The following is a 25,680-nucleotide window of genomic DNA, read 5'->3' as shown; positions in this document are numbered from 1 at the left end:
CTAAGCCCATGTGTGACTCTCGGGAAGCCGCGTGTGTTTGCAAAAGCCGCCTCTGCCCTGGAAGTGGAACTTCTTAACCGGGTAAGAGGGGTCGGTGGCAGAGTGGGCGACACTGTCATGAACCGTTGACCCTGTACGGGCGTAGATAGTGGTTATAACTATGACCGGGGTGGTTTGTCAAGACTAGTTTTATACAATTAGCAGAATGGCGTGGTAACGCTTTACTTGGAGGTGAGGAGTTTCACGTCTGAATGTTCCTTTTGGGGGAGTAAAAAACAATTAACCAAGAAGGCTAAAACGAATCTTTCTCCCTGACATTCCTGGGTGGGTGGAGGTATTTAAACATGCGATCCCCATCTGCACGATGAAATGGTACAATCCCGGGGTGGGGAAGTGATCACATGGATCCTGTTGCTGCTTGGACCAATTGGCCTGAGATCTCTTTCTGGGAGGAGAAGAGGTTACAACCTTTGAAAGTAAGATTTTTTCCATACCTCTGTCAGGGATCAAGGAAACTTGTCTGTTTTTGCTGTTCTATACCAGTTTTCCCTCCAGGTATGTTGGACTACAGCTCCTATCAACCCCAGCCAGCACAGCCAATGGTTAGGAATGCTGGGAGTTGTGGCTGAACACATTTGGGGGGCACAAGGTTGGGGAAGGCTGTGACCTATCTTCTCCCAGCCTTATTTTACTTTGCCTACTTCATTGGGGTCCCTCTTCCCTCGCTCCTAAGCTGATGAGATCTTTGCTTTTGAAATGGGGCTGGAACCATTTGTTTCTTTTTCAGGCATTGTTGATCAGAAAAGGGAGTTGTCTAGAAGTGTCTCTAGTGACTGACGAATCTAGCGTTGGTCACCCCTGCCTCTTTCCCTGCTTTTGACATCATGACCCGGCACAGTAAGTCTTCCACTTGGTTTATGGGTCAAACACCAATTCCAATTTGGTTGAGATTCCAGATATATGTGAGACCCATGCTGGATGAGACTGAGGGTCCTTCTAGTCCAGCATTCTGTTCACACAGTGGCCACACAGCTGCCCATGGGAATTCCACAAGCAGGACATGAGTGCAATAGCACCCTCCCGTCCATGTTCCCCGGCAACTCGACTACATAGGCATACTGCCTCTGATACTGTTGTTGTTTAAAATGGATACTGTATACTGTTGTTTTTATATTTTTTGATGGTTTTAAATTTTTGTGTACTTTTAATGTCCACTATCTTTTAACTTTTGTAAACTGCCCAGAGAGCTTCAGCTATGGGGTGGTATATAAATTTAATAAATAATAAATAAATACTGGAGGTAACACACAACCGTCAGGACTAATAGCCTTCTCCTCCAGGAATTCATCCAACCCCCTTTTAAAGCCATCCAAATTGGTGGCCATCGCCACATCTTGTGGTAGTGAATTCCAGAACTTAACTCTGCGCTATGTGAAGAAGTCCTTCTGTTTATTTGTCCTGGATCTCCCACCAATCAGCTTCATGGGATGACCCCATTGGGTTCTAGTATTTTGAAAGAGGGAGAAAAATGTCTCCCTATCCACATCCACCACAACATGCATAATTTTGCACATCTCTATCATGTCTCCAATTAGCCTCCTTTTTTCCAAGCTAAACAATCCCAGTTGTTGTAACCTTCCCTCATAAGTGTAAAATGGTGTTCATCGTAATTCTCGTTTTCCCTCCTCCCTCTCCCTTTGGCAGAGCAGAAAAAATCTGGGAAGAGACCCAAACATGGCAAGGTGAGCTGGGGCTGGCTGCATTACCGACTGAGTGGGTGGGGACATGGAGGGTGTTGAGTAAAAAGAAAGCTGCGTTGAAGGCAGGGAGGTCAAGAAGAACGAGTAGGGGCCTTTGGATTTTGCAGGGAGACGATTGCCTGTACCTTGAGTGAGGTCAGTTTTATGGGAGGACAGCGGGCAGAAGTCAGATGGTGTTGGGTCATTAGAAGAAGGGAAGGTTAGAGAGTGTAAACTGCAAACAAAATAAAGTCCAGAGTCCTGTTGGCAGATAGGGACACATGGAGAGAATATGTTGACTCTGCAAGGGAAGACCAGGTGCATTGGGAATTGGGTGGGATTTTTCTATTCCTATCTCTGAGGGGCAAAAGGAATGGAGCCACTGACTGTAGGGTCAACTGGCAGAGCAGGGGTGAGGAACCTCAGGCCAAGGGGCCAAATCTGATCCTCCCAGTATCCAAAGATAGCCCTCCGGCATTCCTCAGAAGGCCATGCCCCTTCCCCTAGCCACGCCCCTTTTCCTAACCACCAATCATTTGGTGGTTTCTTTGCCCATTTTAAAAGGTTGAAATGGCTCACCTAAGGCTTACTTACTGGCAACCAGAGCTTTAAGCTAAAATGTGTTGGTATGCTTTTGTAATCTTAGCCCCGCCTCCTTTGGCCCCACCCACTACTGGAACGTGGCCTTCAAGAGCTTATCCAAAATTGAATTTGGCCCTCCTACTGAAAGAGATTCCCCAGCCCTGTGGTTGAGCAAGGATCTTTAAATTTTACTATGAAACTGAGATTAATTTCTGTAGCACAGGGTTTTTAACATGATGTTTTATGTTGTGCTTGTACTTTATGGCTTCAGGGTTTGCTTTGTGGACTGCTCAAAATATGGGCCTTGCAGGTGGATGCCCGACTTTCGCCTGCCTTCCCCGAATACCCCACTGCCGATAGGAAGGAAGGCAAGTGGGGAGAATTATCCCTGTGCGCCTTCTGCCCCATGTCAATCACTTGCCTCCCAGCCCATCAAACAGCGCAGCAGGGAAAGAGTCTGCTCTTCTCCATCCCAGCAGGGAGAGTCTTTGAAAGCTTGGATCATGCTGGGTGTCCCCTGCAAGGTCCCATTTTCAAAGGGATCACAGTGCCCTGGGATGCGGGGAAGGAGTTTACACCAGTGACGGAGAATGTGTGACGCTTCACGTGTTGTTGAACTGTATTCCTATCAGTCCTTAGCTGGCATAGACAATGCTGAGGGCTGATGGGAGTAGGTGTCCAACAACTTTTGGCCGGCCACACGTTCCCTATCTGTATTCTAAACCTTTGAATTGCCACCGGCTGAAATGGGGACAGAGGAGAAGTGTGAGTGTCAAGCGTAGGTGTATCTGGGCGTGGGGAAAGTGGGTGAGAGCGGGTGGGGAGGGAGAAGGTTGTGGGTGTGTGGGTGTTGTGCCAGCTCACACCAGCACGAGATCCTTTGGGGTCAAAAAGTTTGCCCATCCCTCCTCTATAGCTTTATGTGTCATGCCAGGTCCGATTCAGTGCTTTTATGGCTTTGGATTTTGTAGAAAAAGGATGCAAAGAAACACGGGAAAAAGGACCCAGGGGTGCCTCAGCTGTCGCATTTCAAAGAGCTGGCCAAAAAGGAAGCAGCACTAAAGCAGAAACGGGTGAGACCAAGAAGTGGGAACAGCTGCATGGGGAAAATGGCGCCAGGGCTGGCTTTGGGGATGCGTTTCTCTGCTGAGCATCAGGGGCTTGGAATGCCAAAAGCTGGTTCCATGTTTTGGAGGACCAGAAAAGGGCCTCTTCCCCAGGGTGTGTGTGTGTGTGTGTATGCTCTCGGTAGGTTAAGTTCCTGCACCTCCCAACCAGGTTACAGAACTGCAGGAACGGCAACGCCTAGCTCGGCAGAAGGAAACCGGCCGGTTCCGGAGCCTGGAAGGGCTGCAGAAGGATGCCTTGCGCAGGCAGCAGCATTTTGAGCAGAAGGTAATGAAGCCGTGGCCGAGATGGTTCTCATGGGTGTACGGCAACTTGCCTGGTGTGCTCATACATTTTTAGCATGCTGGTGAACGGAATCTCCTGACATGGGTGGGAATAGCCCATGGGCGAAGCCTTCAATGAGTTCTGTAGCGGTCAGAATTGGACACATTGTGTCCTGTCCATCTGAGCAAAGCCACAGTTGCTGGCATTTCTAAGCACAGCCCTGAGATATAGTCCCTTGAGGAAGGGGTCTGTTCATGCCATTCCTCTGATTGGGACAGGCTCACAGGGACAGCCGGATAACTCTGTTCCTTGGGGAACTGCAAAGCTATGCAATGGTTGCAGAAGCCTGCTACCTAGTGACTGAAGGCAGCACTGCACGCTTCAAACACAAGGACCCATCAGAATTGCTATTAATTAATGCATTTTCAAATAACCCCTAGGTACACACCTGTACGGTCCTCTTAGTATGCATACCAAGTTACAAGTGTCTAGGTTTCTTGGTCCTGGAGCTGTGGTGCTGACAGACAGCCTCTTTTATTGTAGTCTAGCGGATGGACCCAGCTTCGCATCCATGGGAATAACCCTTATGTTGATATAGCAAAGGCTGCAAGCAAACTTACGCAGCTGCCAGAGATGGATTCTGACAAGCCGGAATTGTAAGCCAAGGACAAACCCTGGCTTTTGATTCCGGGAACCTGAGATCCCTGTTCGGATGCAACACTGAAGAAACCACAGACAGAAGTTTCCTGGTTTGTTTAGCCACTCCCTCTGGCAGGAGGAGCCAAGTGAAGGCAATCGAGCAGCTTGCTTATTCTTGAATTCTGGCTTATCCTTACATACGCACCAGCTCATTGTTAAGCACACCTACATCCATTGGTTTCAATGGGCCTAAGCAAGTCTAACTCTGTATTGGATTTAGGCTCAACATTTTATACAGAATCTCCTGCAGTGTAAACTTATGCGTGTCTACTCAGAAGTCCATCTCACTGACTGTGTGCATAGCAGGGATGGAAAACGTGTGGCCCTCCAGACGTTGTTGGACTGCAATTCCCATCAGCCCCAACCAACACAGCTAATGGTGAGGGATGATTGGGGTTGCAGTCCAACCACATCTGAGGGGCCCACATCCCCCATCTCTGGCATGTAGGGTTGCAGCCTTAGTCAACAAAGTGCCTTATGAGCCTTCTCTCCTCCATCCTTGCAAGAGCCAACACAGGTCAAAAGTCCTTGGGTGAAGACTGTAGCACCTATGTTGCTGCGTGACTGTACCACGAAACCAAGGATGTTTGTGCTTTAACTGAAGCTGGCTTTCCCTACTGCCCACCATGGAGACGCATCCTGTCCCTCCTACCTTAGCGGGATCTTTGTCTTTCGCTCTGTGCATATGCCGTATATCTCAGCTTGCTCCCCCTTGTCCCCACAGGAGATGGATCTGAAGCAACTGGCGAAGCATGCCCTGCTGGAGAAAGACAGCTCCTGCAAGGCCTATTACAGGGAGTTCAGGAAGGTCAGTGGGGAAGGGGAGAGACCTCACGCCTCTTCTTCTGCCATGTGGATGGGATGTGCAACTGTTCTGACCAGTGGGGCCAGGCCAGGTGTCGGACAAAATGCCCACCCAGTCGCCTCTCTCTTTAGGTGATAGAAGCGGCTGACGTGATCCTGGAAGTCCTTGATGCTCGGGATCCCCAAGGTTGCCGCTGCCCCCAGGTTGAGCAGGCGGTGATGCAGGCTGGCGCAAACAAGAGACTGGTCCTGGTGCTGAATAAAATAGGTATGTGTGGTTGCCGGCAGTCCTGGGTTCTCCACGGAGGAAATGATGACTGGTGTTGGTATGCCAGGATTCTAATCCTGTCTCACAAGTGTGTTGAGGGCGTTAGACATTCTCATATCCCAGGAGTGTTGAAGTTCAGGCCCGCAGGGCAGATCCAGCCCTCTGGGGCTCCCCAAATGGCACCACTCCTTTCCCCCTCGCAACAGCTGATTGTTCTGTGGTTTCCCAGCTTTTGTGCTAGTATTTGCCCGTTCTAAAGGGTTGAAATGCCTCTCCTGAGGCTTAGCTGCTGGCAGTAAGACATTTAAGGCACAACCTTATGCAGGTTTAGACAGAGAAGAGTCCTACAACTCCCAGCATTCTCCCGTTGGTCATGCTGGCTGGAGAATGCTGGGAGTTGTAGGACTTTTCCCCTCTGTCTGAACATGCATAGGGTTGCGACCTTAAACTACAGTATGCTGGCGGTTTTGCTCCCCGCCCCTCTTGGCCCGACCTACCACTGGAATGCAGGCCCTGAGAACATCTCCAAAACTGCATTCCATCGCCGCCTTTCCACCCAGCTTTTCAATGGATGATTGTGAACGAGGCAGGAGTGCTAATCCATATTCACAATGGTGACTACCGAACTAGAAGGGTGTTGGTCTCCTTGGGTTCATCTGGGGTGTGGGAGGTGGGAATGGTATTTTGGGGGGTTCTGAGGCTGCTGGGGTTGCAAAAGTAGGAGTAGATCACACTGTTAAACACACGCACCCATTTGAAACATGACTTGCCCAGTGAGCCCTTGGCCAAGAAGAACACGTGTGGCCCAACGGAGGACTTGTGAGCGTTCTGTACTCAACAAGCTGAGAGGAATCTTTAATTCTGCCTTTCTGTCCCTGACCCAGACCTGGTATCGAAAGAGATTGTAGCAAAGTGGCTGAAGTACCTGAGGAACGAATTCCCTACCGTGGCCTTTAAAGCCTCCACTCAGCAGCAGAGCAAAAACCTGGTACGTGGGGCAGAGATTGGAGTGGGGCCAATTAGTGACCGCTCTGGCTGGCAATTAGTTTTCCTTGGAGGTCATTTTGAGGTTAAAGCATGGGTGCTGTACTCAGGCCTGGGGGCTTAATCTGGCTTTCTGGGGGTCCCAGTCTGGTCCTCTAGGGTTCCCCATAAGGCCTCACTCCCTTCTCAAGGCCCCTTTCCCCTAACCACCAGTCACTTGGTGGTTTCCCAGCTTTTGTGCAGTCTTTTCCCCCCATTCTGAAAGGCTGGAATGCCTCTCATAAGGTGTCGTTGATGGCAGGAAGAGCTATTACCTAAAATATGCTGGCGTTTTGGCCCTGCCCCTTTGCCTTCAGCTCCACCCACCATTGGAATGTCTGTCCCCCGTCCCCCAGAGCTCCAAAATGGAATTCAGCCCTTGGCCTGAAAGAGGCTCTGCGCCCCTGGGTTAGAATGTGAGGGGTCGTGATCTCGGATTTGGCCTAAGGGAATCCAGTTGCTGATCCCTGAACGATGAGATTGAGGGCCTTTCCTTTTGTGAGTAGGCATGATGGGTTCAGAGGAGTAAGAAATTGAAGCAGAGTTCTGAAAAGGGTCCCCCTGTTTCTGTGGTCTGAACCACTGTGGCACTTTGATATAACCAGCCTTCCCCAACCGGGTGTCCTCCTGATGTATTGGACTACAATTCCCAGCATGCCCCAGCCAGCCATGGCATAGGGGAGGTTGTCCTGGAAGATCAGTGCTGACCTCCAAGGGCATATTTACTAACAATCCCTGTTTCTCTTCCAGCAACAAAGCCGTGTCCCAGTAACCCAGGCATCGGGTGATCTGCTCAGCAGCGGAGCCTGTGTCGGGGCGGACTGCCTTATGAAGGTGCTGGCTAACTACTGCCGGAATCAGGACATCCGGACATCCATCAGTGTTGGGGTTGTGGGTAAGCAGGGGCTGCTCCTCTTTGAGGGGTGTGAAGGGTAGTGGGGAATTTTCTGAAGCCTGCCCCATTGCCCACAAGGTCTTTCAAGAATTGCCCCCTCTCCTCTCCAGTATGGGACAGAACAGCCTTCCCCAGCCGGATGCTCGTTTTGGACTACAATCCACAGCATCCCTGACCATTGGCCATGCTGGTTGGGGCTGATGGGAGTTGAATTCCAAAATATCTGGAGGGGCACCAGGCTGGAGTGACAGGGATAGAATGTAAGCTTTTTGATGTATTTCTTGGCTTTGTTGTAAATGATGGATCTCTGTCTCAGAAGTCCAGGTGACCTGACAAGCCAGACTTGAATCCTCTTCTGTTTGGGCCAGATGGATAGAACCTTAGCAGCCATCTGTCCAGTGTAGCAAGATATTTCTTTCCTTCTGATGATTCTGGGCCTTTGCCAAAATCCTCTGCTCCTTCCTCTACCTCTAGAGAGGGTGTAAACCAGGAGGCAGCTGGAGCTCAGATCCAGACAAAGATGGATGTCCCAGCTGGGGAAAAGGTGATGCCCAACAAGGGATAAAAGAGTTAGGGCAACTCAGCTATGTAATCCTGAGCCACTTTGGACAAGAGGGCAGGAGGCCATATGTTCAAGTAGGCCCCAGGGTACAGGCCAGAAGTTCAAAGTGGGCCTGCTTTGGGTTTTCCTTGCCCTCACCGCAAATCCTTTCCCCAAACCACCAATTGTTTTCCAGCTGTTCTGCAGTCCTCGTCCTCCCCTCACTCCATTCTAAATGGTTGAAACGTCTCTTCTAAGGCTTCTTACTGGCAGCAAGAGTTATAAGCTAAAATGTGCTGGCATTTTGGCCCTGCCCCTTTTGCCATTGGGCCCCGCCCGCCATGGGAATGCGGCCCCCGAGAGCATTTCCGAAATGGAATTCGGCCCTGAGGTTGAAAGAGGTTTAACACCCCTGAAGTAGGCAATGCTGTGTCCAGGCTGCAGAGTGGGATGAGTCTACTCAGCAGGGATCCTGTCAATTGCTGCTGGTGGCTGTGAACCCCAGCGGCTTCTGCCCATCACTTATTTGAGGGGGAAAGGAGGCTGGGGCTCCCAAGCAGCCATGGAGGGCAGAAACCTGCGCAGGCTGCTCAGATATGTAGGGCTGACCTTGAGGGGGAGCGGTGGCCAAATGGTGGCTGCTTTGGTTGAAGGTTTGCCCTTTTCTTCATCCCTGATCTGCAGGCTTCCCAAATGTTGGCAAGAGCAGCTTGATCAATAGCTTGAAGAGGAGCCGGGCCTGCAACATTGGAGCCACTCCTGGCGTCACCAAGTACGTAGCGGTCCTTCTACACATGCTGCATAGTAGGCAGTCAAACAGCCGTAGGCTCTTCTCCCTGAAACTTTAGTTCTGGGGTCTCCTCCCGAACTTGCAAGCCCAGAACAAATGGAGAAAGCATAGCATTTCCCGCGGTGGGGTGTGTGTGTGTGTGTCAGTAAACAAATCAGAGGAAAAGAAAGTTCTGGGGTCTAGTGGGTTCAGAACTCGGTGGATTTCAGGGTGCTCGTATGGAAAGGATGACCAGACTATAGGGGAGCATCAGATGCAGATGATGAACTGTGAGGCAGCTCAATAGGGAGAAATGTTTCTCCCTCTCCCTTAATACTAGAACCTGGGGTGATCCCATGGAGCTGATTGGTGGGGGATTCAGGACAGATAAAAGGAAGGACTTCTTCACACAGCGTGTAGTTAAATTATGGAACTCACTACCACAAGATGTAGTGATGGGCCACCAACTTGGAAGGCTTTAAAAAGGAGGTTGGATAAATTCCTGGAGGAAAAGGCTATCAACAGCTACTAGTCCCGATGGCGATGTGCTGACTCCAGTATCAGAGGCAATATTTGTACACCTCCAATTCATTTTACTGTCTCTCCCCCTGTTTGAGGCAGCTTACAATAATTCTACATGAAAAAGCATAAAAATAATAATCTCAAAACTATTAAAAGGTTAAAATACAGCAAATAAAAACACATACCAGATAGACTATTTCAAAAGTCAGAGCTACTGACCAGCCTGCCTCAAAAGTTCTGTTGACTTTGGTGGTGTGAAGGGCTTTGAGCTCTTCACACCACCAGCCCCAGAAGCTTGGGAGAGATACAGACTTATGAACCCCCTTTGAGACATCGTCTGGGCAAGGACGTTGGGGCTGAATTGCAGCAGTGGGGTGATTCCACTCAGTTTGGAAGTGGCCTCACTCACAAGTTTGCCCAGGACCAATCTGGCCCTTGGGCCAAAAAAAGGTTCCCCACTCCTATTCTATAGCATTGGGCTTAGAGCTTGGCCACAGGGTAGTTGAGGATAGTGTTGGACTTTGAAGAAAGAGACCCAGATTCAAATAGTCACTAGCCATGAGAAGTTGCTTATCACTTAGTCTAAACTACCCACACAGAGTTGTTATGAGGATAAAATGGCAAGGAGACACTATGTTTTTCCGAGCTTTTTTTTTTTGGTGGAAGGGAGGATAGAGAAGTGGTAAAATAGGTCTAAAAGCCCTGTTCTTTGCTTGAGATTTTCTGACTTCTTGACATGAAGGAATTCAGCCCAGGGCTTTAGATTATCCTGTTAAGTGGAGGGGGTGGTATTGGAAGAGGCTACCCTTTTTCCCTCCCTATTTTCTTACATTCCTTACCCTCTTCTTTTAGGTGCCTACAAGAGGTGCATCTGGACAAGCACATAAAACTCCTGGACTGCCCAGGCATAGTCGTGGCTTCTCCAACTTCTGATGCAGCCATGATCCTACGAAACTGTGTCAAGATAGAGCAGCTGGTTGACCCTGTGAGCCCAGTGGAAGCCATCTTGAAACGCTGCAACAAGCAGCAGGTAGATGTGGTCACAGGAGGGCACGGGTGGGTGGGTGCTCATGGCTCTTACTGTGAGCCAAACAATTACGTTGTTGAGCATCGAAAATCCTGGGCTTCTTTCGAAGGGTTATGCTGGGTTTCAGCAGGATTTGAGAGGGGCGGTGTGGACATTTGGAGTGCCAAACCTAATCCATTTTAGTGTTGTACTTCTCATAGATTTAGACATAAGTTTGGCCAATAGTCTCAGAGAGAATATGCAACCTTTTTTTTTAATACAAATGCTTACGAAAACTGTGTGAAAGAGGCATTCCTCTTAGAAATAAGTTTTGAGTTCAATGGGAATGATTCCCAGGTAAATGGGCATGGGATTGCAGCCTTCATTGATTAATTAAACTTATTAAAATCAATTAAACACTGCGACTCTAGTGACATGCTTAACTGCCCTGCTTAAAAAGTGATGAAGAGATAACTGTTTGGCCATAAGTGGTTATTCATATGTGCCAATAGGTTTGGCTGGCCAGCTAAAATATTCTCATCCCTGGGCTTTTGCAGCCATTTGTCAGATCACTTGGAAGTGGGAGTCAATCACCCCAATGGCTGCCAATTAGTTTCCGAGCGAGATGATGATGATGATGATAATTTTATTTCTTACCCGCCTCTCTCCATTTTGATCTAGGTGGGGAACAACAGCAAGTACAAAATACATAAAATACTGATTAAAAACATAGTATACGTTGTTAAAACATCCTAAAAAACATCCTAAAAGCATCCTGAAATTCCACTGGATAGGCCTGCAGGAAGAGATCAGTCTTTATAGCTTTCTTAAATGCTAAAAGACTGTTAAGTTGACAAATCTCCTCCAACAGGCCATTCCACAGTCTGGGAGCAGCAGTAGAGAAGGTCCTCTAGGTAATACCAGTCAGCCAGTACAAAGTGTTGGTCGTTACCTTTAAAGCCCTACATGGTTTGGGTTCAGGTTATCTGCGGGATCGTCTTCTCCCATACAGTCCGCCCCGCCCACTCAGGTGCTCTGTGGAGAATTTACTTCAGTCAGCCAAAACTGTTACGCAGAGGACCTTTTCTTCTGTCGCCCCCAGACTATGGAATGCCCTGCCAGAGGAGATTTGTAAACTTAACTCTCTCTCTCTTAATTTAAGACAGCTTTAAAGACTAGCCTTTTCCGGAAGGCCTACCCAGATGAATGTGAAATCAAGAATTTTTAAGATGTGTTGTATTAATGTTGTTCCCTGCCTTGATCCAAAGGGAGAGGTGGGTAAGAAATAAATACAGTTGTTGTTGTTATTATTGTTATTAAGTGCACTGCTGATTACACAATTGGGTGGAAGATTGTAATCAGCTCTTTTGTCTCCTTGTCGACGTCTCCCCCCCCCCCCCCAAAAAAAAGATCATGCAGCATTATGGTGTGCCAGATTTCCGTGACACTACAGAGTTTCTGGCTCATTTGGCCAGGCGGCAGGGCAAGCTGAAGAAAGGAGGGACACCAGACCATGAGAAAGCAGCCAAAGCAGTGCTAAGCGACTGGACAAGGTGAGGTGATGATAAAAGACAAAGAACTTTTTATTGAGCTTGTCTCTTGCAGAGGCTGGTTTCCCTTTGTGCGAAATCCAGTCTCAAGCGGGCAGAGGTGGTTCAGGAAAGAAAAAAACCCAGGGAAGTGTGGTGGGTAGGCTTTTCTTGGTAAAGGCTGTGGTCTGATTCTGTCTTTCACTCCCTGTCTTCTTTAGTGGGAAGATCAGCTATTTCACCCACCCGCCCGAGACCCACACGCTCCCCACTCACATCAGTGCCGAGATTGTGGCAGAGATGGGCAAGGCCTTTGATTTTGAGGCTCTGGAGCAAGAGAACGAGAAGGCTTTGGCACGTAAGTGGCTGGGTCAAGCGGACAGGGGCGTACTGCGAGTTTGCTTTGGGTCGTTCCAAAATGGCTCTTTGCTACAAGCTGCACACTGCCAAGAACTGCATTCCTTTCCTTTAAGAGCCTAGTCGTCCTCCCCACAGCTATTCTCTTTTTGAGGGGGTCACATGTAACTTGCCTACCTCTCAAGGAACTGATGAAGGCAGAGGAAAAGCATTGCCTCCAGCAGCAAATAGGAAGCCCACTGGCCACAGTGATTTCTCTTCTGAAATTCTACATAAATCTCGCCATCTGTGATCTCCTCCCCCCACTACTGTGGTTGTAGAAGGCTTCTCTCCCTTACAACAGAGCTGGGGGAGGTGTGGGTGCTCAAGATACTGTTAGACTACATATCCCATCAGCCCTAGTCAGCATAAGCCTATTGCAGGAGATTATAAGAGTTGGAGTCCAGCAATATCAGGATGGCCACACGGTCCCCATCGCTGGCTTACTGTGTGGTAAGCATCACTTCAGAAGAGGCATCCTTGCTCACAGGAGGGAATGCCTCTTTGAAGATGATACTGACAACCTGTACCTCATTGTCTTCTCTCACAATCCCTGTGGAATAGGCCAGAGCCTGACCGCTCTGTCCCTGCTGGAGGAAGTGTCATAGGGGGAATATTCCCTGTCACATGAACATTTCGCCAGAACTCAGCCTCATCCTGTTCTCTGCATGCGCACGCATGCGCACGCACACAAAAAGGGTTTGGATCCCTAGTAGTATCAGTGTATGCTTCCTACCACCACATTTTCTCATTTTTGCAAGTCCAACTGCAGATTTTTCCAGATCTTCACATTTGCATTAGCTGTCGTACTGGTGCTGCCCGTGGAGGTACAGCTCACTTATTGTCGGCAAGGGCAATACCTTTTTTAATTTTATCTGTAGGAGCAAGTTACAGCCCATTCAGAAGCATGACTTTGAGTCTGAAAACTCTCAGCGTTCCTGACAAATTCTTGCTCTCATTCCCCTCTTCCCTTGCCCTGCTATCTCTTCCTTGATAAGATAGAGATCCTCTGTCAGACTTGAGATAATAACACACACACACACACACACACACACACACACACACACGTGATACAAGGTCTGCGAAGTGGCAAACACAGCGAAGGGACTCTGCTCCTTTGAAATGTTTCAGGAATTCTAGGCAGTGTTTTATCTATTGCAGACTTGTTCTCTGGCCCTGATGGCATCACCTTGGAGGGCTCTGGCCTCACTAGTGGGACAGAAGTTGAGATGAACGAGGAGGAGAGACTCTACTGCCAAGAGCAAGAAGAGAGTAAGATGGAGGAAGATGGGAATCTGGAGGTAGGCACAGTCGTGCATGTGCCCTAAACATCCCAAGATACTGGCTGTGGCTTTTCTTGCAGGGGCTATTTTGTCAAGTCTCCAGGCCCCCAGACATTCAGCCCCAAACTTTTTTACAATTTTCAAAGAGCGCCTGTCGTGATTGAAGTTAAATTTGGAAGTAACTCGGGGCTCGGCGATAGCACTTCCTTGAGGAATTCAGAATGGTGTGCCTGGCATTTGAAATATCAGCGAGAACAGAAAAACAGGCGGTGATGTGGAGAGAGATTTATCAGTGGGGGCTAAAGACCGTCAAAATTTGGAGTAGCTAGAGAACGGGGCTTGATGGGAACTGTGGGGGTTCTACTGCTTGATGTCCTGCAGCCACAAAAAACCTTTTTCAGGATGTTTTTCCCCCCTTCTGGTTTTGCAAGCAATCCTGTTGACTGTGAGATAGCCAAGTTCACAGGCCTATGGTGTTACCGGATTGGGATGTCACATTCTAGAAAACACTCGAGCTCTGTTTAGTTTTGGCCAGCGATGGGGGCGAACTGGAAGACTGAACTGCCTAGAAAGAGAAACTCCTTCTCCATATTAATTAGGAACAGAACTGGCAGCTAACACCAGAATTTGCCTGGAAAGACAGGATTCCCTTGTTTAATCCTTGCCTTCTAGATTAACATTCTTCAAACAAGGTGAAAGACAAAAAAGATGCCATTACAATAGGGAAGAACCCTCTTGGTTTAGTTGATGAAGTGTTTGACCCCAAGTAGGAAGATCTGAGTTCATCTTTGAAACTCAATGGGTGGTCATGGCTAAGGCTCAGTCATAATTGCTTCAATTTGAGAATGTGAATCCTCTGTGCACTGCTTGGGGCCTCACATGTAGCTTAGCCACACACACACTTAAAGCTGCCCACATTTGTCTGTACTGAGCTGATTTTCCCGCATTTCACACTAACTGGCTCAAAGTTCTTGGCAGAATTAGAGCGCTTATCCAGCAAATCCATTGACTGATACCCAGGTCAGAAAGCTGGTATGGTGGAGTGTCCAATGGCAGCTCAAATCCCACTCACCCATGGAATTCACTAGGTGAGCTTGGAACAGTCATTGTCTCTAAGCCTAACCTACCTCGCAGGGCTGTTGTGAGGGTAAAAAGGGAAGACACGAACCAGATATGCCACCATAAGCTTCTTAAAGGAAATGTGGACTATATATGTGAGACTAGTAAAATAGCAATAGTAAAATAATAATAAAATACAATAGCAGCAGCTATTATAAGTATATACAGGGCTGCATATGCTGAAATATCAAAATTCTGCCCCAAGAAAACGTGGGTCCTCTAACCTGTATAAATAATGCCACTTAAGACTCTTTGCCCAATCTGATCTATAGCTCGTGTCATTAGTCTGTAGAATAAGCTAGTTTTGGCATGTTAGGTCTGGCCGTCTTGACTGCTGGAAATCTTATTTGATAAGGCTGGAAGCATGTGAGAGATTTCACTGGGCATTGGCACATATGTTTGAACAGTTCTATACAGCCAACAGGGCTAGAAACCTGCTGTTTCTTTTTTAAATAAAAGTAAAGCATCAGGAAGCTTTCTTTAGCACCCAATACCACATTCTGTGCTCACAGTCCTGGCTAAGATTATTTACCCTTTAAGAGTACTCAAATGAAGCGTTATTTTTTTAAAGTTTATTTTTATTTTTGCATAAAAATATGATAGTGCAGTTGAGACTACAGTAAGTAACTGAGTCATGGCTGAGCTCCAGCTTGAATGGATGCATTGCAGCTAAGTCCAGCTTCACCCTGAGGTAGCAGAGCAGAATCCTGGCATTGAAAATTCTAGGCAATGGAGACAGGGCCTGCCCCTTGGACAACTTCCCCCCTGTTCATCTTAACGCAGTTCCAAATTCTAATGAGGTCGCTTTCTCTTGCCCTCCCCAGTTTGGCCCAATGACTGTCGAGCTGAAATCCAAGAGCAAGACCCTTGCGGAAGCGGAGAAGGCTGTGCCGAGGGCTCCGGACTTGGGCGAAATCTCTGCCTTAGACCCTCTGCACCAGGGTCAGGGCTTGCGTGCGGCAAGCAAGCGACGCAAGAAGCGGCAGAAGCGGGCAGGTAAGGGTGGCCCAAACTGGGCGCTTTTCTCTTGCAAGTCAACAAAGCCTGACTCAGATGATGCTGTGCCCCTACTGAGAGATTAAAAGCAATCCTAAAGCCATGCTCTCCCCCACCCCAACACACACACTTTTTTCCTCCTGGAGAAAAGTAAGAATAAATAGGGAAGACCCAACGTTTATTTCAACACTAGCTTTTCCTGGTTCATTCATTCACTTCTCCTTCTGTGGAGGGAACAGCATGCAAATCTAACCCTCTGCTGCTCCTTCGCTGGAAGCCCTGGGGAGAGCTTAGGAGTCCCATCAGTGCCGTATTTCTATGGCATAGATGTCACGTTATCTCCATCACTATCAAGCTTCTCCGTCCCTTCCTCTTTTAATACTACCCAGGCCTCAGGAACCCTTCCTGCGTGCCCTTCCAACTGGATGGTTTCCACCACTCCTCTCATTCAATCTCACTGTGCAGCCAGAAAGGATGCCAAATTCGTTGTGCACAGATCACACACATTCCTTTAAATGCAGAGGGAGCTACATTCAATTCAACAACAAGAGGCCATTCCTCGTCTGCCCACTTTCCGTCATTGCCTTTTTCAATTCATGAGAACTGCTTGGCCTTAGTTAGAATGGCCCCCACAATGGCCACCCCAGATCTGCTGTGGCTCCGCCTCTCTTACCTCCAGTAGCACCTTTGTGGAAGTAAGGCGGAAGCTGCTGCCGATGTTGTTCGGCCATCTGACTCCATTTATCTTCCTTTTCTCCACAGAGAAAATTGCCACCAAGCTCTCTGCGACGTTGACAGCAGCCATGAATTTCAGCTTGTCAGATGACTAAGGAAAGTGCTGAATGGTGTGGAAAAGAAGAAGATGGGTGCCCTGGACTTGATTTTATCTACCTCAGGAGGATTCCCTACCCACCCACCCTTGCAGGGGACTCTTTGCGTCCCATCTTCCTCATGCTTTGCTGGGGGAAGTGACAGCCTGATGCCTATGCAAAACCCAGAGTGGTTTCTTTAAGAAACTTTTTATTTAGTTGGTTAAAAATGGGAGGCGGTGTAAATAAAAGCATTGTTGAGCTACTCTTGTCTCAGGTTTGGCTCAGCAGATTAACTCCAGATATACAAAGCATTGTTCCAGTTCATGCTGAAGGTTGCTCTTGGACTGCTGTAGCTCCTTGAACGAACGTGCAGCTGGGAAGGTCCTTCTCTCCTAAGGGAGCAGATGGTGCATGTAACAACCCAAGGATCCCCCTCCTGAAATGCTGGCAGTCAAAGCTCCACTCTAGGAGGGAGGGGAGAAAAAATAACTAATTTCTCCTGCATTAGAGTACAAGTGGTAGAGAAAGACCTGGTGCCAAAAACTCTCTCCTCTTCCTTGCCAGCTACAAAGGAAAAATCAAGATTAGCTGGGTCTTAAAAAAAAAGAAAAAAAGAAAAGGAAAAAAAAGCAGGGTGTGCTTGAATGGGAGACATCTTGACCACAGCACACAATATTATTTTTTTACATGCCACTGCCTGACTCAAGTAGCTTAGTACCTTGTGGAGATGAGCTTTTTTAAATATATACACATAAGGACCAGTGAATAGAATCCTCAATCTCAGCATTTTAGTCCCACTTCTGGGTATGACTGTTGCACCAAAACACACATTGTCCAAAAGAACATCCCTTACTGAATGGGGAAACTGAAAACTTGAGTTCATTTGCTCCTTCAGACAGGGACGTTTATTTCTACCCTGCCATGAGAGATCTCCCAACGTCGGCTCTGCAAGTGTGTGTCAAGGTATCGCTGGAGTGTTCTCATCTGTATCTGAAGCTGAGCTTTAGTGGCTGATTGGAGAGCAAGGGGCTCCTAGGGACCGCCGGCTCCGCAGGTTGTACTGTAAAGCCTGCAAGAGGCGAGAGAGAGTTTTGGCTTGGAATAAACACAGTTCCAATTCATTACTGGGTCCTTCTGAGCACATGAACTTTGGTTAACAGTCCTGCCTTTGGAACATTCCTATATCACAAGACACTAAACAGGATTTTGAAAACAAAAAAAGCCACCCTGTGGACAGAATTGGATGCGTTACATTCTTTGTCCCTTACTAAGAACAAAAGATTAAGTTTGATTTTATAAATGGCAAACTCAAATAACGTAGATTAGCTAAAAGAGAACTATCCCTCTAAGACAAGAAGGTGTGTCCCTACTGTAGAATAATTATGCAATATGAGAGGAGGAGGAGGAGGAGGAAGCAGCTCCATAGGATCCCAGCACGGCTTCCTTACTTTTATCTGGCGTGGTGGTGGTGGTGCCACCTCACACTCGAATCAAGCCTGAGCACCCTTCAAATGTTTCAGAGTCTCAGCACTCGCAAGGTTCAGGAGACAGATTTGAACAAATGCACTGGGATTCCAAGCTAGAAGCCAAATGCCACTATGTGCAGTAGGACTGCAGCAATGCAGTAAAGTCGTGCCAATTTTAAGAAACCCTTCTCTCTTTCAAGCACAGTGCCTTTCAACCCTATTGTGCAAATCAGATATATTTACAGAACTAAGACGGGCTTAGGTTGATGTGCTTTTTGGGTGAGTGGGTGGGAACATCAGCTATCGGTTTATATGCATCATTCTAAACTCCAACATTTGAAGTGAAAAACAATGAGATCTCTCTGCTGATTTCTGATGTGTGTCGGCACGATGCCGACAGGGTGAAGCGCAGGCCACAGTTCCATCAAAGCAGAGAAAAGGGGCAACGTTCAGTTTTCATTTGCACTCGCATCACCCAACACCTGGAAATCTTACCCCACTGTGTATCAAAAATGAGCCAGGGGGCTGCGGTGAAGTTTCCAATGCTGGGGGAAGAGCATTACTGCTCACCACGTCTTCATGCACACACATACGCACCATTATACTAGCAAATTCTAAATAAATGATGCAATTTTTTTTAAAAAAAAAATCCCAACATAATCATACAAAGTGAGAGAAGTTATACAAGTCTGTGCAAGCTTGGAAAGTTTATGTAGGTTTCAACCATCCTGGTTTAAGACACTGATATATAAAGTGGCGAGCACAGAAAATTGAACGGGTGAGGAGGAGAACTGGGGTCAGAGGAAGTGTGTCCTCAGATCCCCCTTCGCAGAGGATCCTTTACACGCTCCCTGCGGCATGTGTCCTCTGAGCCCAGTTCCCTCCCCGTTCAGCTTAACCCCCACCTTGCTGTCAGGATTCCCTGGCAGCGTGAAGATTGCACATGTGTCATCCATGGCCCTTCCTTGCTGATTTTGAGGGTTCTTTTGGGTGGGGGAGTTGTTCTAGTCCCCAGGATTTTACTGCAATGACTCTCTCCCACCCAACATTCCACCTCCCGTCCCCTTTGTCACTTTCTTGTCACTTTGCTGAGTAAGAAAGAAAAGGGTTTGGGAGTAAATCTTTCCAAAACAGATTCCTGGTGTTGCACTTGGGAACACGAGTCAAATATCCTTATCCACCTTGCCCCTCTTTCCTCCACCCCTGCTCTCATTCACAGAGATTCCTGTCTCTCCAAATGACCCAGGATGGAACCTTTGGTTTTCAGCTGTATTTGTTTTTTATCCTGTACACTGCTTCAAGAGGGTTCTCCACTTAAAAGCGGCTTAAAAAAGATATTTAAACCAATACCAAAATGCATCAATGCACTTGCTTAGCACAAGCGATGGACTCACCCCCTCCAAAGGTACAGGGATAGTCAGCGGTTGGGCAGCAGCACTCCGGGTCCGACTGCGTAGGTGGGCTGGTGAGCGATGGGAGCGGGAAGGGGAGCGTCCTCTCCGCTTGGGGCTGCTAGTCCATGTCTCTTCCCCTACAGGAGCAATAGACTGATACTTGGTTGTTTCGGAAGTGCATAGTTAAACTATGGAACTCTACCACAAGATGTATTTATTTATTACATTTATATACCACCCCATAGCCGACGCTCTCTGGGCGGTTTACAACAGTGATGGCCACCAATTTTGTGGAGGAGAAGGCTATCAATGCCTACTTGTCCTGATGGCCAAATGCTGCCTCCAGTATTAGAGGCAGTATGCCTATATATACCAGTTCCTGGGGAACATGGGCAGGAGGGTGCTGTTGCACTCATGTCCTGCTTGTGGGTTTCCCATGGGCAGGTAGTTGGCCTATGTGTGAACAGAATGCTGGACAAGATGGACCCCTGGCCTGATCCAACAGGGCTGTTAAGTTCTTATGAAGGAGCCTGTAGGCAAGAAGATCAGCTTCCTCTTAGAGACTCAGCTAACCTGGATTCCCCTCCCTCTCAGAACTTGAAGCCAGGTTTGTACTACTGAAACCACATTTAAACAAACACCCTCAGTTAGCCTAAACATGTCTTGGTGATGAAGAATAAAAAAGAGAGAAACACTACTAAGAACAGAGTTAGCCCATTGAGTCAGCCCCAGAACCAATCAAAACTCAAAGAAAAAGACTTTCTGAATAGCAAAGTCTTTACCAGTTATGAAACAGTCCACCAAAAAAGCCTTCCTAGTTGAAGCGTTCCACAGTAAAGGTGCCACAACTGAAAAGCCCCTGCTCTTCAACACCATCTAACATGCCTTGGATGGCAGCCAGAGCAGGGCCTCATCTTTAATATATTATTGTTCACGGAAAGGATAGGTGGGGAAATTGTGCTCCTTTAGGTAGCCTGCACCCAGAATATGGGCTTTAAATTTTTTAACACCAGCACTTTGAATGGAGCTAAGAAACACATATTCTGTCACAGAGTTCCCCAAAGGTAGTTCTTGACCTCCATGGTAGGGGATTTTCCTGCAGTACCTGAAACATGGCTGAAAGTCTACAGACAAACAGCATGAACTTGCCTTCACAAGTGGTTTAGCTTGATAGTTTGGTTGCTTCCATACTAGGGCCCTCTAGCCACAGCTGACCCTTGGCTTTTCCACAAGCAGCTTGAAGTGGGGTTAAAATAGAAGTTCCACAAAGCACTTGCTCTACCTCTATGAATTTATGTTGTTCAGCAATGCCTTTCTCTATGGCCAAGATCCTTCTATAAGTTTACTTAGAAGTAAGTCCCATTCAGCTAAGGTCCTTTGCAACATTAATTAAAAGTTTCCTGCTGGCTGGCTGGCTGGCTGTCTCTCTCTCTCTCTCTGCAACTCTCTCCTTTCTTTCTGTGGAGTTTAGCTGGTGAACATCAATACCCCCCCCCCCCCATATTCAACATAACATAAATAAAAGCGCAGAACCGGTAAGCAGGAAACTTATTAACAGGCACAGGAGCTCTGAAAACCCTCAACAAGACTTTGATTGTCTACACTATGTGGGCAAACATGGCAGTTTTCTTTGATGCTACAAACCAGGTGGGTGGGGGGCAGGGAAAGACACACTCATACATGGGAAACAGGAAAAAAAATGGAATGCAATGAAATGGCAATATTGTCAACTACACGCTCTATAAAAGTGTGAATGAAGAAAGGATGGCAATTCCAGGGGGAAAAGGGGGTTGTGTGGAAGCAAACTATGTGAGAGCCAACTTGTTTCATTTGTGTGTGTGCGTGTGTGTGTAATATTACATGCAACATAAAAGCACGACAGCAGCAAAAGACAACTTTCAGTGTGATTACAATTTGAGGTCTGCTCTTTCTCCAAGACATTCAGAAGGGTGCTTTTAAGCCTTGTGGCAACCCTGAAAGGCTGGTTAAGCTAAGAGAGATTTGCCCAAGACCAGTGAGTGATCTTGGTGGAGGGAAGGATTTTAATACACACTTTAGAATCATAGCATAGCAGAGTTGGAAGGGGCCTACAAGGCCATCGAGTCCAACTCCCTACTCAATGCAGGAATCCACCCTACAGCATCCCTGACAGATGGTTGTCCAGCTGCCTTTCCCTGCCCAAAGGACAGCTCTCTGTCTGCCACCTTCCCAGTCTTCCCACAGATGCGGCACTCACTTTTTTGCTGGCCAGCCCAATGTCCTTTTACTTGCATTTCAGCTCTACACCCTGAATAGGACGGCAACTCTGGGAATCCTGAGTCCGTGAATACCTCACTTTCTGCACTGAGCTCAGAGTCTTGAAGCAGGAGTGGTGTTTTAGCCAATAGCATCTCTGAAAAGCAGATCATACACATTTATTAATTAATTTAATCGCTTTATATACCACTTACCATATTTAAAAAACCTCTCTAAGTGGTTTATGAAAAAAATACATTAAAATAGTATGTGTATACACACAGACACACTAAAACCAAGTACTCACAATGCCATAATTAGCAAACAAACTTGGCAGCCCAATCATTCAGGCCTGGCTAAAAGGGCCTTTAATTGGCACCTAAAGCATGCCAGAGTTGGCACCTCTTGAATACCAGCGGGGAGGGCTTTCCATAAGGCAGTGCCACCACAGAGAGGGCCAGCTTCTGAGTTGCCACAAAACGGCAACCTGCAGGTCGTGGTACCACCACCAAGGCTTCCTCCAATTATATTAGTGCTTGAAGAGGCATATATCGGGGAAAGCCAGCCTCCAAATAACCTGATCCAATATTGGTCAGGGCTTTTATATCCCAACAGCAAGGCCTTAAAATGGGCTTGGTAGCTAACAGGCAGCCAGTGCAGTTGCTTCAGTGCTGGTGTCACACGTGCACAACAAGGTGCCCCACTCAGCCTCCTGGTCTCCACATCCTGCGCCAGTCGCAGCTTCCAGACCGAGCACAAGGGCAGCCCCAGATAAAGTGCATTACAGTAATCTGGGTGGGAGGTTACCAATATATGGACTACCATAGCCGGGTTGTCCCCTTCGGCAGAAAACTCCAAGATCTAGAGGCCTAGCCGGCCATGAGGCTGGCTTGGGTTTTATATTCTGAGTCAGAGAGGAGAATGGGGCTCAGCTCCTATAATTAATTGAGGAGATGGTCTGGAATATAGAAAAGGCTACTGGAAGTTAGCCCATCCACCAGGGATTTCTCACAGCACAGCTTTTCGTTTCTCTGCAGCGCGCGCGCACGCACACACACACACACACACAGGACCCCTGTCATTCTCAGAAGCCCTGAGTCAGCTCTTTTGCTGGGCAAGGAAAAGGGGGGAGACACTGTGTGGCTGTTGGTTGCTAAGCAACTGCAGCACTCCGTTTCCCAGCCATCCTCAACTCAGCTATTTGGAAGTATGTATATTTCTTCCCTTTTAAAATGTAATATTGAAAGTATTATGCGTGCACCCAGACCCCTTGAGGTGGAGACACAAAGAACTTGAAATATCTCTGGGGGTGCGCACACGTACCGCCCCCCCCGCCCCCAAATTCTCTTATCCAGGCTGTTTCTGTCTATAGTCCCCGTGTCAGCTTCTGTCTCTCGCTCTGCCCTTTATCAGCTCCCTTCTGGAGTACGCAGCCCCTCTTCAGGTCTCCCATCAGTGCAGAGAGCCTATTGAAGAAAGCTGGGCCCTTTCTCCATACCCCATCCCTCCTCTTTTACCCGTTTCTTGTAGAAGCCGCCGAATCTCTGTCCTGGTCTCCTGTAGGCTTTCCAGCACCTCTTGGCTCTGTTTGGCTGGATCCTTGTAGGTCCAGATGAAAAAAGCCACGACGGCCAAGCCCAAACCACCAAACCCCCGGCGCGACAGGCCCACCCAGAAGGAAATGCTCTCCTAACGTGAACAAAGGCAAAATGAGGAAAATGTAGGTCATTGAATTTTCTTTCTTGTTTTAAGCCCAAAGGACACACTGCCCTGAACCCTGTTCTTTGTTGCACTTGGTCCCCTATTTAGCCATTGCCACATATTTTCCTTCTATGCAACCCAACCGGAGGTACAATTTTAAGATAGGGTTCATGCCTCTATCATCCCATGGAGAAGAAAACTGAGAACAATGGCCTGGGAATTGATACAGCCCCAATATGTGGAGCAGAGGCGTCTCACCACCATCTGCAGGCAAGCCTGAGAATGTGGGATAGAGGATCCCTAGAAGGGTTTGATTAACAAAGTATTTATCATCGCAGGAGAAGAACTTCAGCAAAAAGAAAGAAAGAGGAAAAGAGAAGGGAAGAGGGGCATGATGTTACCTGATTGCTATGATGGTATGGCGATGACGATGATAGAATTGGGTGGGTGTTAATTGACTTGCAACTTTATAATACAAGCTTTGCTCAGAGAATTGATGATTCATGTCTCAGGCATCTTACAAGAATGTTTTTACAGAAAAATACATGAAATGAGGCAAATTAACAACTGGAATGTTGCTTAGAAGTGTTTTTCTCTCTCTCCACATGTTCAACAAGAAACCCAGTTGCATTTTTATCGCAGCACTATTATCCCTCACAGAGATAACAGCACAGTTTCCAGTGTGCCAGTTGATTTGAGGGGTGGAAGGGAGCCTTGCTGCTGAAATATCGTCTTGCTTCTCAGGGGCAGCTATTTGTCCTCAGCCACCCCCTCAATAATGTTTTTGTTCTAACTACATGGCTTTAAATCTTAAATCTAGATAGAACAAAGCAAGTGGGGAGGGAAGAGGAATGAACTATTACATTAGGGTTACTAACTTTTGATTTAAAAATGTTAGAAGCCTCAATGGGGTGTAGGGGCAGATTTTAAGATTCAGGGGTGGGGTTAACAGCAAGCACATTTTTGGTCAATCTGCCTAGAACATTTGCTGGCTTTTCAGTTTCCATGAGAATTTGCACTGTGGAGCTATTCTGACTTTTCTTTCCTAGGGTGCAATCCTACTTGGAGGCTTCTGAGATTCTTATAACCTGCTGGGCTGAAGCTGGCAGGGTGGGAGGAGTTATACAGGCAACCTTCGCCTCGCCATGTCTGTTTTTCCTGATTTTCGCTAGCAAGGGCACTTCAGAGCGGAAAGGAAGGGAAAGAGGCTGGAGGAGGCTCAGGATAACTTATGTCCCAGTCTCTCTGGTCACCTACCCTCCACCCAGAATATACCCCCTTTCCTCCTCCTCAGTTGATTTTCCACCCTCAGAGGCAGGAAAAAACCTGGTGTTACATTGGCCATTCTCCAGTCCTCTGATATGGAGGATGATCTTAAGTTTGTGCTACGTATTTTTTTAGAAGAAATTTCACATTTGAGTTCTTTAAGAACTCTGGGCCTGGTAATTCATTAACTTTTAGTTTGTCAATAAGGTTGAGAATTTCATCTTTTGTCACCACTACTTGCCTCAGGTTCTTACACTTCCTTCCCCAAAACATCTGTTCAAGCACAGGTATCTGTCCTATATCTTCTGCAGTGAAGACAGATGAGAATTCAGTCAACTTCTCCGCAATCTCCTTATCCCTCTTCAGTACTCCTGTAACTTCATTATCATGCAACAGTCCAACTGCCTCCCTAGCTGGTTTCCTGCTTCTGATATATTTAAATAATTATTTATTGTTGGCCTTGATATTGTTAGCAATATGCTCCTAAAAATGCTTTTCTGCCTCTCTTATTGTCTGCTTGCATCTCCTTTGTGCAAGTTTGAGCTCCTTGTTTGGGCAAGGCTTCTGTTTTCTGAAGGAAGGCTTCTTCACTCTGATAGCTTCCTTAACCCTGCTTGTTTAACCATGCCGGTGACCACTTGGACTTGGTGCTACCTCTCCTAATTTATGGTATACATTCTAGCTGAGCTTCTATTATGATTTTGAGTAACCCCCAAGGATTTTGAAAGTTGCAGAAGCAGCCTTGTTCTTGGCCTAGAACTTGGATTGTCCTGATGCTGAGACCTCTGCTAGCAACTCTTAACTAACACTGCAGGCCCCTACCTGGTCATTCACTCAAAGGGCACAATACTTGAGAGACATGGCTTTGGGGTAGGTGCCCACTTGGTTAAAATACCCACGTGGCAGTGCAAGAAAGTTGGATTCTATCACCAAATTTTATTTTGCCAGGACCAAACTAAAGACAGCCCTTTCCCCAGTCCTTGGATCTCCTTGCTGAACAGAGTCAGATCAGGATTAAATTCTTGGCTGGAAGCCACGAGCTTTCTCATGATCTCTCAGAATCACTCGATTCTACTCGGCTGCTCCTCTCTTGCACGGTCCCTCTTCCCACCAACCTCTCCAGGAGAAGCACGCTACAGTGCAGACAGGCACCTTCCCTTGACAAGGGCGAGCATGACACCACAGTGCTGGGACGAAAGGGTGTGTGCACAGGCTCACATCAAGCCACCTACGCTTGAACAGC

At 47.4% G+C, this 25,680-nt stretch overlaps 2 protein-coding genes across 3 annotated transcripts in view; one reads left to right on the top strand and one right to left on the bottom strand.

Annotated features, from left to right (window-relative positions):
* On the top strand, positions 1–16,994 carry GNL3L (G protein nucleolar 3 like). 2 transcript variants are annotated; one of them, XM_063119432.1, is made up of 16 exons: positions 1–81; positions 788–897; positions 1,705–1,742; positions 3,293–3,394; positions 3,600–3,716; positions 5,137–5,220; positions 5,349–5,484; positions 6,369–6,472; positions 7,258–7,402; positions 8,628–8,715; positions 10,087–10,264; positions 11,651–11,793; positions 11,991–12,127; positions 13,327–13,466; positions 15,392–15,563; positions 16,326–16,994. In XM_063119432.1, the coding sequence occupies exons 2-16, from the start codon at positions 885–887 to the stop codon at positions 16,391–16,393; spliced, it is 1,665 nt and encodes a 554-aa protein (XP_062975502.1). In that variant the 5' UTR covers positions 1–81; positions 788–884; the 3' UTR covers positions 16,394–16,994. The 2 variants fall into 2 exon arrangements, with proteins under 2 accessions (XP_062975502.1, XP_062975503.1); XM_063119433.1 differs by lacking the exon at positions 1–81 and adding an exon at positions 276–476.
* The window catches only part of LOC134393929 (uncharacterized), a 27,649-nt gene continuing 18,920 nt past the window's right edge, over positions 16,952–25,680 (bottom strand). Inside the window, exons 8-11 of the mRNA XM_063118958.1 lie at positions 22,988–23,159; positions 21,472–21,627; positions 19,236–19,372; positions 16,952–17,444 (exon numbers count right to left, since the gene is read on the bottom strand). Coding sequence (XP_062975028.1) covers positions 17,379–17,444; positions 19,236–19,372; positions 21,472–21,627; positions 22,988–23,159 — 531 coding nt within the window. The 3' untranslated portion in view covers positions 16,952–17,378. The remainder of the gene's footprint in view (positions 17,445–19,235; positions 19,373–21,471; positions 21,628–22,987; positions 23,160–25,680) is intronic.

This window comes from Elgaria multicarinata, chromosome 3 (assembly GCF_023053635.1).
Source record: "Elgaria multicarinata webbii isolate HBS135686 ecotype San Diego chromosome 3, rElgMul1.1.pri, whole genome shotgun sequence".
In the NCBI taxonomy this organism is placed as follows: domain Eukaryota; kingdom Metazoa; phylum Chordata; class Lepidosauria; order Squamata; family Anguidae; genus Elgaria; species Elgaria multicarinata.
Note: the sequence above shows the minus strand (reverse complement) of the source record. Positions and strands in the feature narration are given on the sequence as shown.

What these genes read in the sequence shown, in the direction of transcription:
- GNL3L (XM_063119432.1), top strand. An exon ending in CAGCACTAAAGCAGAAACGG is followed by an intron (nt 3,395 to 3,599) that starts GTGAGACCAAGA and finishes CCTCCCAACCAG; the next exon opens with GTTACAGAACTGCAGGAACG. An exon ending in GCCACTCCTGGCGTCACCAA is followed by an intron (nt 8,716 to 10,086) that starts GTACGTAGCGGT and finishes CTCTTCTTTTAG; the next exon opens with GTGCCTACAAGAGGTGCATC.